Source organism: Telopea speciosissima, chromosome 1 (genome assembly GCF_018873765.1).
Source record: "Telopea speciosissima isolate NSW1024214 ecotype Mountain lineage chromosome 1, Tspe_v1, whole genome shotgun sequence".
Classification (NCBI taxonomy): domain Eukaryota; kingdom Viridiplantae; phylum Streptophyta; class Magnoliopsida; order Proteales; family Proteaceae; genus Telopea; species Telopea speciosissima.
The window spans coordinates 79,799,901-79,816,607 of NC_057916.1; the positions used below are offsets into that span (position 1 = coordinate 79,799,901).

General features: G+C 38.6%; 1 protein-coding gene across 1 annotated transcript; it reads left to right on the plus strand.

Annotated features, from left to right (window-relative positions):
• The first annotated feature begins 15,117 nt into the window (after window positions 1-15,117).
• LOC122649178 (putative pectate lyase 2) lies at window positions 15,118-16,351 on the plus strand. The gene is made up of 3 exons (XM_043842588.1): window positions 15,118-15,755; window positions 15,864-15,999; window positions 16,126-16,351. Exons 1-3 carry the CDS (start codon window positions 15,133-15,135, stop codon window positions 16,327-16,329), a joined length of 963 nt encoding a protein of 320 aa, XP_043698523.1. The 5' UTR covers window positions 15,118-15,132; the 3' UTR covers window positions 16,330-16,351.
• Window positions 16,352-16,707: the final 356 nt, after the last annotated feature.

Consider the following 16,707-nt stretch of genomic DNA (forward strand, 5'->3'; position numbering starts at 1 on the left):
AACATTCTCCCACTTGGACTTACATTAAATTCTTTATTTTTAAAAGGATTTAAAAACAGTTTTGACCAAAACAAATCACAGGTTAACAACTCTTTAAGAAAACTTTATGTGCACAATTTTTAAAATAAATTGATCTAGAGGTCATATTAGAAAGTCAATCCTATCCCATAAAGTTTTAGACACCGAATCATGACGGTAACTACATCTATGATCAAGCGACACAGAGCCTTCCATGGTCACGAGAGCCCTCAACTCTACTAACATGGATGTAATGTGGTAGTGTGGCAATACTCACATAGTGATTCCTTATGTATTATTAATTTGTCAGTCCAAAATTTCTCTTCTTTAAGTGGCACAGGCTCACTAGAGAAATAATCTTTATGATTCTAACGAATCTGTATGTCTCATCTTGAATAACTCGAGTTTTACTTTATGTGTTACAAGACATACCTTTAGGCTAATAACTTAATGCCCCAGCCTTGCTTAAGGTTAACACATTCCTTAAATCTTTAAAACTAGATATATATATATATGCATCATGTCAATAAATGAAACACCCAAGTGTTCAAAAGAATTTTGCATGCATGACAACTGATACATATAAGCCAAGATTTACCACACGGTAAAAATTACAAATGAAAATAGACTTCATTTTACAATGGAGCAAAACAACTCCCACTAACCAACCGCATCCCATGATGCACCTAAACCCATGCTTATGACATATCTTTCAAAACACAAGGGCGAAGACCTTAGGTTAAGGGATCTATAACCATATCATCTGTACCAATATGCTCTACTGCAATGTCAGCTTTCTTTACTGTCTCCTTTATGGTCAAACACTTGACCTTCATATCCTTAGACCCTCTAAGTTCTTTATTGTTGTTTATAAATAACACAACAAAACTGTTATTACTATATATCTAGATGGGTCTATCCACAAAATCTAAAATGGTCAACTACTTTATGAGATTCCTGAGTCAAATAACCTGAGTAGCAGCCCCATGGCATGCTACAAACTTTACCTGTATAGTCAATGTGGTTACCAATGTCTGTTTTGTACTGTTCCATAATACTATCCTTCCTGCCATTAGGAAAACATAACCAGATGTGGATCTCCTATCATTCTCACAGCTAGCAAGGTCGGAATCTGTATGACCCACTAGCTTGAGTTCAGGAATGTGTCTTTATGTTACATATAATCTTTTGTCCTCTACAAGTACCATAATACTTTCTTGGTAGCAACCCAGTGGCTAAGACCAGGATCTCGACGATATCGCCAAGAAGACCCATCACAAAAGTAATATCCGCTGCAGTGCACTGAGCATACATGATACTACCTAATGCACTAGTATAAGGCACCTCATTATGTCATCCTTCTCGGCTTCATTTTTGGGCACTGTGTCGAGCTCGGTTTGAGAACAGGAACATTCCCGTGTTTGCAATCCAAAGATATCGAACCTCTCCGAATACGATCAGCATAAGCCCTCCGAGAAAAACTTAGTAAACGACGAGAACGATCCCTATGGATCTCAATGCCAATGACAAAAGAAACCTCACCAAGGTCCTTAATGTCAAATTCCCTAGATAATAGTTACTTTCATTTATGCAACATCCCTAGGTCACTGCTAGCAAGCAGGATGTCATCCATATAAAATATGAGAAAACAAAATTTACTCCCACTGACCCTGTGATATATGCACTGATCCGCTTTGTTTTTCACAAAATCGAATGAAGTCACGACACTATCAAACTTCAAATACCACTGCTAGGAAGCTTGTTTGAGACCGTAAATAGACTTCTTGAGTCCACGTAAGATGGTCTGAACCATCCACCGCAAGACCCTCAGGTTTAATTCAATAAGCTCCCAAACATCATTATGTTTCATCGATTCCACCTCATCTCTCATTACATCTAACCACGAATCTAACTGAGAACTAGAAACAACGCCTGAATAAGTAACTGGATCAATCACACAACCAATGTCGTAGTCATGTTCTCTTAGATAGACCTCATAGATAGATGGTATTTCTGAATTTCTCCCCTTAATGGATTTTCGTGATGGTGCTACCACTGTCTCACCCTGAATCTGAGAAATCTCAGCTGGAACTGCATCAATGATAGGATCCTCAATCGCATCCTGATTGAGAGGAATCTCATCAGGTGTTACATGAATGTCAAGGACCGTTATCAATATCAGGCTCCTGAACTCCAGCAGGTGTAACTAATGGCGTAGTATGCCCCACATCCGTCTGAATAGGTAGAAGAACATGTACCGATGTACCAACCATGTCACTATCTCGAACAGTCTGAGAACAATCATTCCTTTTGGCCACATCAAATTCCAGAAACTTCACTGCCTATAAGTCCATAATTCTAGTGTCTCCGTAGGGGTTATAAAATTTATATCCCTTCGAATGATCGGGGTAGTTAACAAAATAGTAATGAGCAGTCCTGGGATCCAAGTTGTTCAAAGTCGGATAATATAATTTTACTTCTGCAGGGCACCCCAAACTCTAAGATGGTTTCTGGGTTTAGTAACTACATGGTTAAGGATACAAGGAGTAGTTTTCAAAAACTTCTCTTATAAGAACTTAGGTAAAATTTGTCTTACTAATCATACTCCTCACCAATGCGGTTATGCCTTTCGACGACACCGTTTTTCTCAGGACTTCCTGGCATAGTAAACTGACCAACTATCCCAGAGTCCTCTTAGTATTTGGCAAATAGGCCCTTAAGCTATCCAGCATCGCCATGTCTGCCATAATACTCACCCCCACGATCGGATTTAACAATTTTAATAACTTTCCCCAACTGTTTGTCAACTTCAGTCCCAAAAATCTTGAGCTTGTCAAGAGGTTCAGACTTCTCTTTAATTAAGAACAAATAGCCATATCGGGAGTAGTCGTCTGTTAAAAGTGATGAAATAAAAAATTTCTACACTATGTGGCTGAATAGGGACCACTGATGTCAGTGTGAATGACCTCCAACAGGTCAGAACTATAGACTACAATTTTCTTCTTTATCTTGGCCATCTTTCCCTTACATCAATCTACATAAGTTTCTAGATCACTTTCGAGAATAGGTAGGATGTCAGACTTTATCAGCCTTTCCACTCTTGCCTTAGAAATATGACCTAACGTCTTATGCCACAATGTGAAAGACCGTTCTTTAGGTAAGGGTCTTTTGAAAACAACGTTTTCAACATTATGGAAGGCGTACATATCATTGGGAGATAAACACAATCTGTACAATCCATTGGACGTAATGCAGGAACCAACTATATTTGAAACAAATTTATCATACTATTCTTTATTTCAAAATGGTAACTACCAATGTCCAACACTGAAATTAAAATTAAATTTCGCCTGAAGGATGGTACATAAAAAAAGTATTCTTTACAGTCAAATTAAAACTAGAAACTAGTAAGAAAATGATATCTCCCACGAACTTTACGTCAATCATATCCATCGTTCCCTATGACAAGCCTTGATTCATCCTGATTTGGCCTCTTCCGATTTATGAATCCCTGTATGGTAAAGGCAACTTAGTTAGTTGCCCCGCCGTCTAGCCTCCAAGAACTGGATGAGGCTTATGATAGATTGGATTCACAAACAAAAGTCAAAGAATCGTTACGTGATGGCTTGGGTTTTGATAACCAAGTCTTGTATTTGTTGCAGTCCTTCTTTATGTGACCCTTCTTTTTGCAAAAGAAGCAGCGATCACTTTCTTTCTTGAAAGAGTCTTTCTTAGGTATGATTTTTAGACTTTTCACTCTCATGGGATTTCAAAATAACAAGTAGTTTCTCTTCCTCGGATACAACCCTAGAAATAAGGTCATCGATACTCCAGACACCATCCTGGGAAAGGTAGTTGGTTTTGATGATGTCAAAATCAGAAGGTAGGGTATTAAGAACTTGATGAACAATCAAGGCATCAGGAAGAGCAATATTCAAGGCTTTGATTTTGGTTTGATAGTCAACCTTCCAAACAATATAATCCCTAACACCCCCAGAACCATGATATTCCATATTAAATAGCCCTCGCAGAAGTCTCCCAATCTCAGCATTCGATGAAACTTTGTATCTCTTGGAAATTGCATCCAACAATTCCCTGGTAGTACATTTATCAGGTAGACCACTCTTAAGGTGTTTCGGTATCGACCTTTTTATAGATAGTACAGCTAAGCGATTACTCTTTTCCCATGCAGAATGCACAAAATTTTCATCCTCAGTACTATCAGCTGTTAGGTCCATTGGTTTATCTATAATAAGGGACGTATGGACATTTGCCATCTCCATGGCAAACATAATGTCCTCTTTCCACTTCTTAAAATTTGACCCAGTAAGAATCTCAATAGTGACCATGTTATTATTGACAGAAAATGTGACTGAAAATTTAAACAATGAACAGTACAATAATCAGCATGATGCAAGTACAGCTTGAAACCTTATAAGCTTATGAGAATTTTACATACATCATTGTGAAAACACCTTTGGACTGAATTCCCAACATGCAATTGTAAAAAAACCCTACATACCAGTGGCCATGGGAATACAACTCAACTTTCAAAATCCACCACCTTTGGGTGTGCAGAATTCTAGGGTCAGCCTATTCATATGCATACTGTATATGTACCCCTTCAAGTACCAATACATGACCACCACCTTTGGGTGTATGACCACACATCAGAGTTGAAGGACATCCAACAACTGTATGAGACCGGTGTTTCACAAATCCAACAAGGAAGGTCGCTTTGGCGGCTACATCCTGTCGAACCCATGGAACCCTCTCTTGGGATATTCCAAAATTACTTACATCCTTAAACAAATTGTGTTATTTTATAATTTATGACAAGGGGCTTAACTGTCTCAAAATTAACATAAATATGCCAATAGTATTGTTCATCAAAGTAGGTAGTCCAGCAAGTCAAAAAATTAGTTTGGCTCCCAATGGAACGAATCGACAAATTTCAGAATAGGGCATGCATCAAAAGAATACCAAGAATATTTAAAATATGAATATCTATTTTTAATGTTTTAAAACTAACACAAAATCCAACGATTCTGTTCATCAAGGTAGGTATTCCAGCAAGTCAAAAATTGGTTCGATTTCCAATAGAACGAACCGATAAATGAGCTTCGATTCATAGGGATGAATCGGATTTGATCCTATTTTCATTATTTTGAACCATTAAGTTCACGATAGGCTCGATACCACATTAAAATCGTCCAGGGACAAATCCCAAAAGCCAAGACTTGTCAAGAACACAATCAAAAATAATAAAAAAATTAAGAACAAAGATCTAGGTGCTTCCCCTCTATTCCCAAAGTAACTGGCCTGATGACCGAATGCGCAGGGACGACGAACACTGAATATCTCCCTCTCTTTCAAGAATGCACTCCTCAATAGCAATTGAGAATAATAAGTTGTGATGGGTAGAGGGGGGGACCTAGCTCTCCTTGTATAGTAATCCCTATAGGGTCTGACTCATCACAGTCCCAATAGAAATCTATCTGGCCCACACTAAGTCAATCCACATTAGACTTCTAATATAACTTAATGACCCCACTTTATTAGACCAAAACCCTAATTAGCCTGGTTTAGAGATTTAATTATGTCTATATGGAATTTTATTAGAACTAAAATTCTAACAGTACAAGTACGTGCAAATGATTCATTCTCTCCATCGACAATCACCCAGTAACCTAAAAACCAATAATCTTTTCTTACGTTTCCCACCCTTCTTTCTTCTTTTTTTTAGGTAGGGGATGTAGGATGTGAACTAGGAGGCTTGAATTCAAGATCTCCTAGTAGCAATGGGTCTTTACGCACCACAAGCTACCAAGTGTGCTAGGCACTTGATCACTTCTTTCTTCTTCTTCTTATGAAGGGGGTGGGGTGGAATTGTGGGGTAGGGTGTGTGTGTGTGAAGGGGGGGGGGGGGGAGGGGAGGAGGATAAGAGAAAGATGGGTGATCACACGAGGAAGAGTGGAGAAACTTACATCTTAGAGTCAATCACATGTTTATTTTGTTTCTATAAATACTCCTCCTCCCCTTGTAAATAGCAAAAATAAGATAGGTGGTTGCCTCTCACATGAACGTGCACTTGCACATACATGCAAAGAAATCGAACTTGGAATAATGTAGGTCGAGTGGTGGATTGCAACAGATTATTAAAACAAAAAATTCAAGAATATCAGTATCTGATCGTGTAGCACATGCACTAGTGTGAATTGAATTTTTAAATTCATTGGGGTTGAACAATAATTTCACATGATCCTATGTCTCGTAGGATCCACGCTACTAATTGGCGCTTTTTTTTCCCTAAAAATTAATCCGATAACATGCAGTTATCGGTTATAGGTGGCTACCTGGGGATGTACGTCCACGCTAGTTATGATGGACGTACGTTAAGAGGATCCAGATTCGGAACTAATTAAATGTGCTGTGGTAACTGCTAAGTCTCAGTCTCAGTCTCAGTCGGTTTAACCAAAAAATAAAATCTTAAAAAAGTGTCAGGCTACGTGTCGAGTTCTCTAACCAGACGAAAAGCTTTTATACACATCTGTGCATCTGGGTTGCGACTTGTGAGTTGTGACTTACGCCTGGGCCCGAAACGTTAACGCCGTCAGGTGACGTAATCTGGGTACCGTAGGAGACAGCATATACTTACTGTCGGTGTCGGCCACGGCCTCTCCAGTTCCAAACTCCAAAGAGGCAAAGAGTGACAGAGTCAATAATGACCCACACCACCCATTACTTATTGATATATTGACCCTTGTATCCCCATCCCCACACCCTTTTCACGCCGATAAGACCCTTTCCGTCATCTTACAATGTCCGCTTATCCTGTCTCTATATATCTGTCTTATCAAATCTATTGCCCCCTCCCTCACTCCCTTCCTTCGTTCCTTCCTTCCTTCCTTCCTTTTGGAATTTGCAAAAGTGTAACACTAATCTCTCTATATTGTTTGTACACGTGTCTTCATTATAATGGATCAATTACTATGTGCAATTAAACACCAAGTAGGTAGTCTAAGCCCGGACAAGTGCAACAACAACAACAATAATAAACTCAGTCTAATGGGATCGATTACATGGATCCAAACACAACAAAGAAAGCAGAGGACAACTACACAGTCCAATTGAATTGGTTGTGTGTGGAGAGGTTTTGGGTTCAAGTCTCTTGGTAATGGAGAGGTGCATCTAAAGTATTGTATGATTGACATATTCTCTTAAATTTTAAAGAATACGAGATAGATATATGGTGTCAAATGACTATGATGTATGGTGTGGAATGTTGTACATTAAAAACATCATATAGATAAACCCAGTGTAGTGAAATGAGAATATTGAAATAGATGAGTGATAAAACTAGGAAGGATTAAGGGTGTCAATTTGAGATTAGAATTGAGAACCATCTCAGAACCGTCTCACTAAAACCCGGTACCGGACCGTCCCATTAATAAACGAGACAATATTGGGATCTAATTTTGGTACCGAATAATAAATGGGATGGGATTCCTAATGGTACCAGTACCAAAATACCAATTAGGTACTGAAACCATTTGTACTCTTTCAAAGGGTCTATTTCATGTTATTGTATTGAAGGTATACGGTAGTAGTTTGTCCTCACTAATTCTTAGACTTCGTTTTGAGAAACTTACATGTGATCTTAGGGAGTTTGAAGAAGTAAAACCATGAAATTCATCTTGGATTTATACTCTAAGTTGTTTTCTAAAAATGGAACCATCTCCGAACCATTAAAGTTCTTCTCCCTTTTTTGTCGGGTTTAGAACCGTTTAGGAACAGGTACTGTACCGTCCCATTAATAATCAAGACTGGGACTTAGGTTTGATCCTGTTTACTAAATGGGACGGTTTTGGGATTGGCACCTTTGGTACTGATACCGGTGTGGACCCATCCCGAATACTGGAACCGTTCCAATTGACACCCTTAGGAAGGATAAAGTAAGAAATGATCATATTAGAACTAATTTGAGAGTAGCTCTAATACATGATAAGCTAATCGAAAACTAGTTGAGGTGGCATTGCCATGTTCAACAGAGACCTTTGGATGCTCTAATACAAGGGAAAAACACAATGAAATAACGAGAGAACAATCAGAGAGAACCAATGTTGAGCCTGATGGGAGACTCCTGAATGCTTAGTTAGTATTCCACAAAACAACAGTAAATTATGTTGGGAACCAAAAGAGCTAAAGAATTGTGGGTGTGTGGTAAAGGGTTCCTACCATGGGCATGTAGGAATCATGTTCTCTATATGATAATTTCTAAATAATACAAATGCTTTAAATTGGAAAGTTTCTTGTTTGGGTATCGGGAAAAAATTAAGGGCTCATGTTCTCTGTGCCGTAGCGCAGGCTGCACCCAGACACATGGGCCTGCCACTTAGGGGGTAGAGTGGTCATTGTGCCCATCCCCATGTGTTTGGGCGTAGCCTGCGCCCCAAGCACAGAGAACATTCTCTCAAAAAAAATATAATGAGACAAAAATCATGATGATGCAATGATTGATTTATGTGTGTAGTTCTCTAATCTAATATAAATTTTTTTTTAAATTTTTTCTTTTCTTGTATGAATATCTTCATGACGAAACTTTACCATTCAAAAAGGTCTCCTTCTTTTCTTTCCAGTGTAAAAAAAAAAAAAAAAAAAAACACTTTTTATTCAACCTGCTCTAGATCCCCATACGATTGATCGGGGCCATGCAAAGATCCTAAAGTTGTATATACTATTTCATCTCAGCCGCGGTTTTAGGGATTGGTATTGGATTGCTGGAATTGTTCGTATGGTATCGATCGGCGATATTGATTATGAGGTGAACCGGTATTGATGGACTGGTATAGGACAAGACTAAAAAGGTAAAAAATGATTTTTGTTGAAATCTTTTGTCTAATACATAGCAAGATCGATCCCATATCCGATACCAATCCCTAAAACAGTGATCTCAGTTGGAACTTCGGAAAATCTGGATTTTGTTCATTTTTCAATTTAAAAGATCAGATCTGAAATGTTTCAGTCCATTTTGGGCCAAAATGTCTTTTCATTTTTTTTTTTAAAGGAAAAAATGCCTAGAATTTTGAAATTGATTTCAACCAAAATTACCAAAGTGGGTTAAGATTATTCATTGGGAGGACAAAAGGGAAATTCTTACACATCAACTTCATAGAAAAGGATGAACAACTTAGTTGATCGGTGTTTGCTAGTAGAGTGCATGTTCTAACTATGTCATAGGATCGACTCTTCTGTTTCACATTTGTGCCATAAGGCACCTCTTTTAGTTGGAATCCGAATCTGCTCCCCACTTGGGGATGGTGAGGACAGATCCATATGGGTAGCTGATCCCAACCCCTTTTTTGCTATGGTTAGAAATTCTCTTTCTATAAAAAAAAAAAAAGGTTAGAAATCCTCTTCAAATGCAGTTAGATAGGATTTAGAAAAAAATAAAAAAGGGTCCCCTCTCCCCACCTCCCAAACAGTGGATTGCTCATGCAGTTATTATTTCGTTCTGGTTTGTTGGAGTTGGAAGAAAGGCAGAGTCAACTTAAATAAATTGCCACTTGTAATTATTAAAGCAAACAACCCCCTACCCCCACAACCCTTTTAAAGGGGTAGGCTTACCTCACCCATTGAGGTAAAGAAGTCCAAGCCCACTCCAAATTTAAACTTGAGGCAGGCCAACAAGCCCATTGGGTCAGTACCACTCATTGTCTGTAAAATAATGGAATGAAGTTATGCTCTTGTTAATATTGGGCCTTGCAGCTTTAAACCGAAAGTCTTATTGGGTTGGTTTTGGTTTGGGGGATTACGATCCCAATACCAAATCAAAAACCTAAAGAACCCAAAACCAAATCGATTTATCTCAATAATAAAACGATAACAACCTGAAATCTATTAAAAATTATATATATATGGGAAAAAGTTCTCTGTCCAGGAGTGTGGCCTACGCCGGCACTCCCATGAGTCTATCTCTCTCCTTCCCATGTGAAAAGACACCTCTATCCCCTTGTTTTAAGGAGGAGAGAGATAGACACAAGGAAGTGCTGGCATAGACCACACTCCCGTGCAGAAAACTACTTCCCTATATATATATATATATATTAATATTTTTTTTTCTATAATTTTATATAAATTTGTATGGTAAATTGAATCCAAACTGGAGTGAAACCGAAACCGAACCGATAACAAATCGATACAAGAAACCGATGTAAACCCAAAACCAATCTGAGCCGAATCGAAACCCCTACTGCTAGTATTGCAGATTTGCAGCTCAAGAAAGATGAACAAGAACAAAGTCTCAATTTACTTTGTCTAGTGAAAATTGGAAAAAAATTTGGTTTTGTAGCCTCATGGCTTCATTGGTGGGAATCCTTTTCACAATGGAGACACATCATGTTAAACCAACTATAGCCATTTTAGGATTTCTCCTCATAATAATAAAGGAGAATGTTCTTTGTGCCGCAGCGCAGGCTGCGCCCAGGCATATGGGCCTGCCACTCAGAAGGGCAAGGTGGTCATTGCACCCACCCCATGTGCTTGGGCACAGCCTGCGCTGCGGCACAGAGAACAGCGTCTCTAATAATAAATTGGGAATGACCTGTTTACCGCAAATAGAATTATGCTGCTCAGGGGATCAGTGGACCTACCTTACCCATACAAAGGATGCAAAGTCAGAAAGGCAGCAAGCCACCTAAGTAGACTTCCTGGAAGTTTTCTTTTAAGGGAAAAGATTAGGATCTTTTTGTGGTTAGTTTGTAAGGAAGGAAAGGGGGAAATGGATTAGAGAGACCCCTAATTTTGAATCACAGGGAGAGAAACAGAGTTTTCATAAGAATTTGAATGACATAAATATCTTCCACCTGATAAGAATTAGAATGACATAAAGATTTTATGTCTGGCTGCGCATGATACATTGGTTGAGAAAATTCCCCAATCTTAACACACACAAAAAAAAAAAAAAAAAAGAAAAAAAAGAAAAAAAAGAAAAAAGAAATCTTAGTTGAGAAAAATCACCATCATTTTTGTCTGTTCAACCATCTTTGTGCTGTTGAGTTACTCACAAAGAGTACCACCGAACCATGGAAATGACCATTTCATCAAATCAAATGAGACAATCCATCACATGGCGTGTCTATACTCGTTGGGGGCCACTGTTTCATCTTAAATAGTAAATTAAGTTAGATAAGCAAAAAGTATATTAGAAAGAAAAAAAAAAAAAAATACTGAATACAAATACAAATCATTTGTATAGAGTTCTCAAAACATAAAATTAATGAGGGCCCCACTCATGTATTTTTTGTTTTAGGGCAAGAGATGGTTGTGTGGTAGTATAGGCCATATCTAGAGGATATCTAGTCAATTCATTCATTGGACTGACGTTTTAGGGCCAAATTCACACGTTAAAGGGATGTATGTAGTCTCCAAAGTATTGTGCATGACTTCAGGATTGTAGTTTCCTATTTTGCTTTTCTATATTATTTCGTTTCTTGTTTTATTTAGATTTTCTTTTCCTTTGTAATCCAACATTCTTATATAATAGTTTGATCGAAATAAAATCATCTTGAAGATTATAACTTAATTGCATTGTTTGCTATTCTTTCTCATTGGAATTAAGGGTTTCTGTGACCTTTTAAAAATTAGAGGGTCATGAGCGCTAGAATGATATCTAACCCCCATACATCCTACTGCGTCATTTAGACTAAGAATGAATGAAATTTGAAGCCTATAAATTTAAATTGCCCATTAGGACACAAGAAGTTTTGACCTAAAAAAGTGAATAATGAGTGATAAACCCTAAGGGAGAGGATTGGGTATGCCGCCAGCTTTCAATAAGATAGCAATATCTATCAATCAATCACAGGACTGGACACAAGAAGACAAGGAGATCTTTTCTGAAAGTAGACTAGAGTGGATGTCTCATTCTATGCAACTCTGGAACTCACCCCGGGACTCTGGGGGAGGGGATCGGTGCCCGGTGGGAGAAGTTGATGAGATCAGCTTTCGTACTTAAAAAGAGCAATTATCTTTGATAGCTTTCTGTCATTTTCCCCAGCAGAAAAAGGCCATAAAATTACATGGTGCCCAGTGGGATCTTCTTATCTTTTTTGTAGCCCATCCACATCGCGGGAAGACCAGACCCACCTGCAAGTGCAAGAGATACACATCAAGAATTCATGATAGATCTCTTGAAAATGGAGGAGAATTAGGGCCCAGTGTCATGACCTAATTTAGGGGTTGTGAAGTTAACCAAATTGAGTCAGACAAGGATAAGCTCAGGCTCTATGAGGTCCAAAATTGATGTGGGAGAGAGTTCTTTCATGATGTGGCATAGGGAGAGTACGTGCACCAATGAGATGATACAACGATATGAGTAAGAGTTTTTTATCTGAGAGCATGGACCTTATGCCAACACGAGGGTCAATAGAAGCGTGCAAGGATTTAAGCATCAATAGAGACAGGATTTTTGCCTTTCATGGAGGCGAGGTGGTCATTTCACAAGATCATGTGTCTTGGATGCATGAGCTACACTCCGAGTCCTTTTTCCTAAATGATATTGTACATAGGAAAACAACAAGTCATGTCATGTGTGAAGGTGAGAGATTGACAAAGAGGTGCTAGCAGACCTTGCTTTGATGGCTCAAATAAATTTTTTCCCAATTAATATATTCCTCGAATCAGGATCCGGCAAAGCAAAATGGAAAAAGGACTCTGTTCTAGAGTGGTGGTTCTTGCGTCAAGACATATATAGGATGGGGTGAAATGACCGTCCCATCCCCATGAAAGACTGAAATCTCACCCATGTTAATACTTCTATACATGCAGCCCCCGTGTTCTGGCACAAGGGCCACACTCCCAGACAGAAAACCTCTGCCTTGGTAGTTGTTTGTCAAGTACTGTTGTTTTTTTCTTGGAATTCAAAAATGGTCTTGCACTTCCTATCATCACAGGAAGAACAGTAATAAGGGAGTCACTTTAGTGTGCACAGTGAAACAAAAGAATCAATCCCATGAACTCCGGGGATTCCTGCAACCTACCACCTACTGCACTAGCTTTCAAATGGATCCTTCTTGGGAGCCCAATATGTTTTCTTATGGGTTCTATGCCTACAGTTGAGCCCTTAATTCATTGTTTCAGAAAACCAATTCAGTGGCATGGACAGATCAGTAAAGTCATCCAATCCACCCATTGCCACCCCTACAAGAACATGCCACTTGGGATTCTTGACATGTAAAATTTCATAAAATAGGGGATGAAAAAATAAGTAGTTAAAACTAAGGGTGTAAATCGATCTGGTTCCTAATCGGTTCAGGCTTAAAAGGGTCAGAACCAGAACCTGCCGGTTAATCTAATCGGTTTCTACCCATTCCCATTATTAATGTAGAAAGGTTCTAGTTCAGGCACTATTACAATGTCCATAATTTCAAAATTTTATGTAAGCATAAAAATAACCAAATATCCATTCATAAGTATACAAATAAAATTACAAATTAAAATATTAAAATCAAAATCTCCCGGCTAGTGGTTCCGGTTCTAGCCGGTTCAACATTGATTTTTCGGTTCTGAAACCGTTGAAAGACCTGTCCTGTTTACTAATCGATTCCGAAATTTAGATCCAAAATCAGACCAATAACTTAATAAATGGGTCAGACACTCTTTTACAAATTTAATCCTTTCCATGTTCTAAGACTCTACTTCTTCTTTAACTGATTCTTTGACTGTGTTCTACCATTTCATATCTTAAAATATATTGTCTTTCTCTGTTTTTGTTTTTCAACTTTGTACTAAGAATAGAACAAGCATTCTGATATACCTAAATCTAACCGCCCAATGGTGTCGTGCCATGTCACTGGGTCGTTATAGGTTATTAGGGACTAAAAGCCCGTCGGGTTATACCCATATCTGCTCCAGTAAGGAGGCTATCCATGAGATGGCATCATAGGCCACGTAGGATGGGCCAGACCAGACCATCTTCGCCCTAGTTCACTCCTATAAGGAAGCAATAGGAGTAACGCCCTCAATTCCTATCAATTCGGGATCACTCTCCTAAAGGGATTCAACCGAAGATCCCCTTACCACGAATAGAAGACTGGCATACCGGGACTCTCCGTAACAATCTCTGTCTACAGCTTGCACTATATATACCCACCCAGGTATACCTCCTCACAGAGCACCTTGACTATTCTTGACTATTGCTAAGAGATATCTGACTTAGGCATCGGAGAGCCCCCTGCTGGTGCAAACCGGTCCTCTCATGCTCATTCTGTTCTTCTGTGCAGGTTACAATGCTAAGAGTTAACCCTTGGTGATTTCTTGACGCAACACATTCCAAACAACACCTCATGATGCAGTGATGAACAACTGCTACAACTATCAAACCTACCAAAGAGGGACACAACAATTATTATATATTTGTATATGTTTTAAGGGTCACAGTCTATGGGGGATCAAAAGTAACTTAAACTTGAATGGAAAAGAGGAAAATTCCAAACAGTGACCATATTTGATTATTTCCCATTTTGTTTCCCTTCTCTCACAAGAAAATAAGTAATAGGAGAGTGCATTCACTGAATGATTATAACTGCAGCTGATAGCGAAGGTAGGTTAGGAAACAGTGACCTTCATCCACAGTAATAACAGCTATAACAATTACCAATTAATGAAATAACTTACTTAAGCACAAAGGAAGAAATTAATACTGTTTTTAATGAACACATTAAGAAACTTAGTGCCGTTTTTTTGTAATAAAGACTGGAAACCGATACTATGTATATATAAATATCTCCCTCAGAGCTCAAAACCATCTAACCCAGAGTTCAAATTTGCAAATTCGCATTCAAAATATCATCAGAATCATATATTGTCTGGTTTTACTGCTTTCTTTGATAGCTTAATTAGCTTCCTCTCAATATCTCTGAAATTAATTAAAAACCATGAGGCCCACCCAAATTTCGCGACTTTTCGCAACTGCCATTCTCCTACTAATCTTTCTAGCAAACTTCAGATTCAGTTTTGCCCTGAATGTGATTGATCGCTGCTGGCGTAGGGACCCTAATTGGGGAAATAACAGGGAAAAACTTGCTAAATGCTCAGTAGGATTTGCAGGGAAGATGAGTAATAACATTGGTGTAGGGGTAACACATTACAAAGTGACAGACCCAACTGATGATCCCTTAAATCCAAGGGTTGGGACATTGAGGTATGGAGTGACAAAAATTAGATCAGGAGGAGGAGGAGGAGGTAAGGTTTGGATTACCTTCCAAAGGGATATGTTAATCAAATTCCAAAAGCCACTTATTGTTGGTAGTTATACAACCATCGATGGCCGTGGTGTCAATGTTCAAATAGCTCATGGAGCTTGCTTCTTGCTCAATGGAGTAAGCAATGTGATCATCCACAACCTGAGGTTTCACCATTGTCATTCCCAAGCTCCTGGTGCAGTGATGGGTCCTGGAGGTAAAATTTTGCAACTACAACAGCTTGATGGCGATGCAATTCGTCTTGTTGGATCTTCGAAAATATGGATTGATCACAACACCTTTTATGAGTGTCAAGATGGTCTCATTGACATTACAAGAGGCTCTACTGATGTAACTGTCTCAAACAACTGGTTTCGGAACCATGACAAGGTGATGCTTCTGGGTCACCATGATAGTTTTGTTCAGGATAAGAACATGAGGGTAACTGTAGTCTTCAACTATTTTGGTCCCAATTGCAATCAACGCATGCCAAGGTGATCGATCAAATTCCTCACTCACACTCTAATCTCTTTCTTATTCCATATCATATAATATCTCTAGCTAGCTAGTTTTGCAATTACATATACAATCAAAACATGCAGGATCCGCCATGGGTATGCACATGTGGTGAACAATCTTTACCAAGGTTGGGCACAATATGCCATCGGAGGAAGCATGAACCCCAGCATTAGAAGCGAATCCAATCTCTTCATAGCACCAAAATTTGGGAACAAAAAGGTAGAACATATACATACATTGCTTTTAATCTTGTTTGATTTGATATCTCTACTGTTCTTGAATGAAAAACACAATTTACTACATTCACAAGATCTCACCAGTGAAAGAAATAAAAAAAAAACACAGGTGACATGGAGAGAAGGTCAAGGTGACACCGGGTCATGGAATTGGCAGTCTGTGAATGATATCTTTGAGAATGGAGCTCATTTTAAACAAAGTGGCAATGGTGGACCAATGCCTCACTATAACCGTGAACAGTGGTTTCCAATCTCAGATGCAAGAGCAGTAAGGTCCCTAACAAGAACAGCAGGCATCCTGCGAAAGATTTAGGTGCTAATTGAAGGATAAGGAGATGAAAGAATAGGAGCAGAAGTGATCAGGAACTTCTTATAACTACTACTACTATTACTATTGTTATACTAGAATTATTGGTTTTGTTTCTTGTAATTAGTTCAATGTGAACATTCTTACTACCTTCATTTAGCCTAAATAACTTTGCTCAACATTGAAACTAAAGACACAAATTTGCACCAATACGTAAGCACATGTTACGATCCCATATCAGTATATAAGGGGCTGATCCCACATCTTTTACGAAAGTGATTTGGTGTGGATTGATATGGTCTTTGGGTTCCCTCACTTGGTACAAGCCGGTTTGTGAGGTTGTGTTCTTCGAAGTTTGTATCAGTGGTATCAAAGCAGTCAACC

What these genes read in the sequence shown, in the direction of transcription:
- LOC122649178 (XM_043842588.1), top strand. Translation starts at nt 15,133, where the DNA reads ATGAGTAATAACATTGGTGTAGGGGTAACACATTACAAAGTGACAGAC. An exon ending in TGCAATCAACGCATGCCAAG is followed by an intron (nt 15,756 to 15,863) that starts GTGATCGATCAA and finishes CAAAACATGCAG; the next exon opens with GATCCGCCATGGGTATGCAC. An exon ending in CAAAATTTGGGAACAAAAAG is followed by an intron (nt 16,000 to 16,125) that starts GTAGAACATATA and finishes AAAAAAACACAG; the next exon opens with GTGACATGGAGAGAAGGTCA.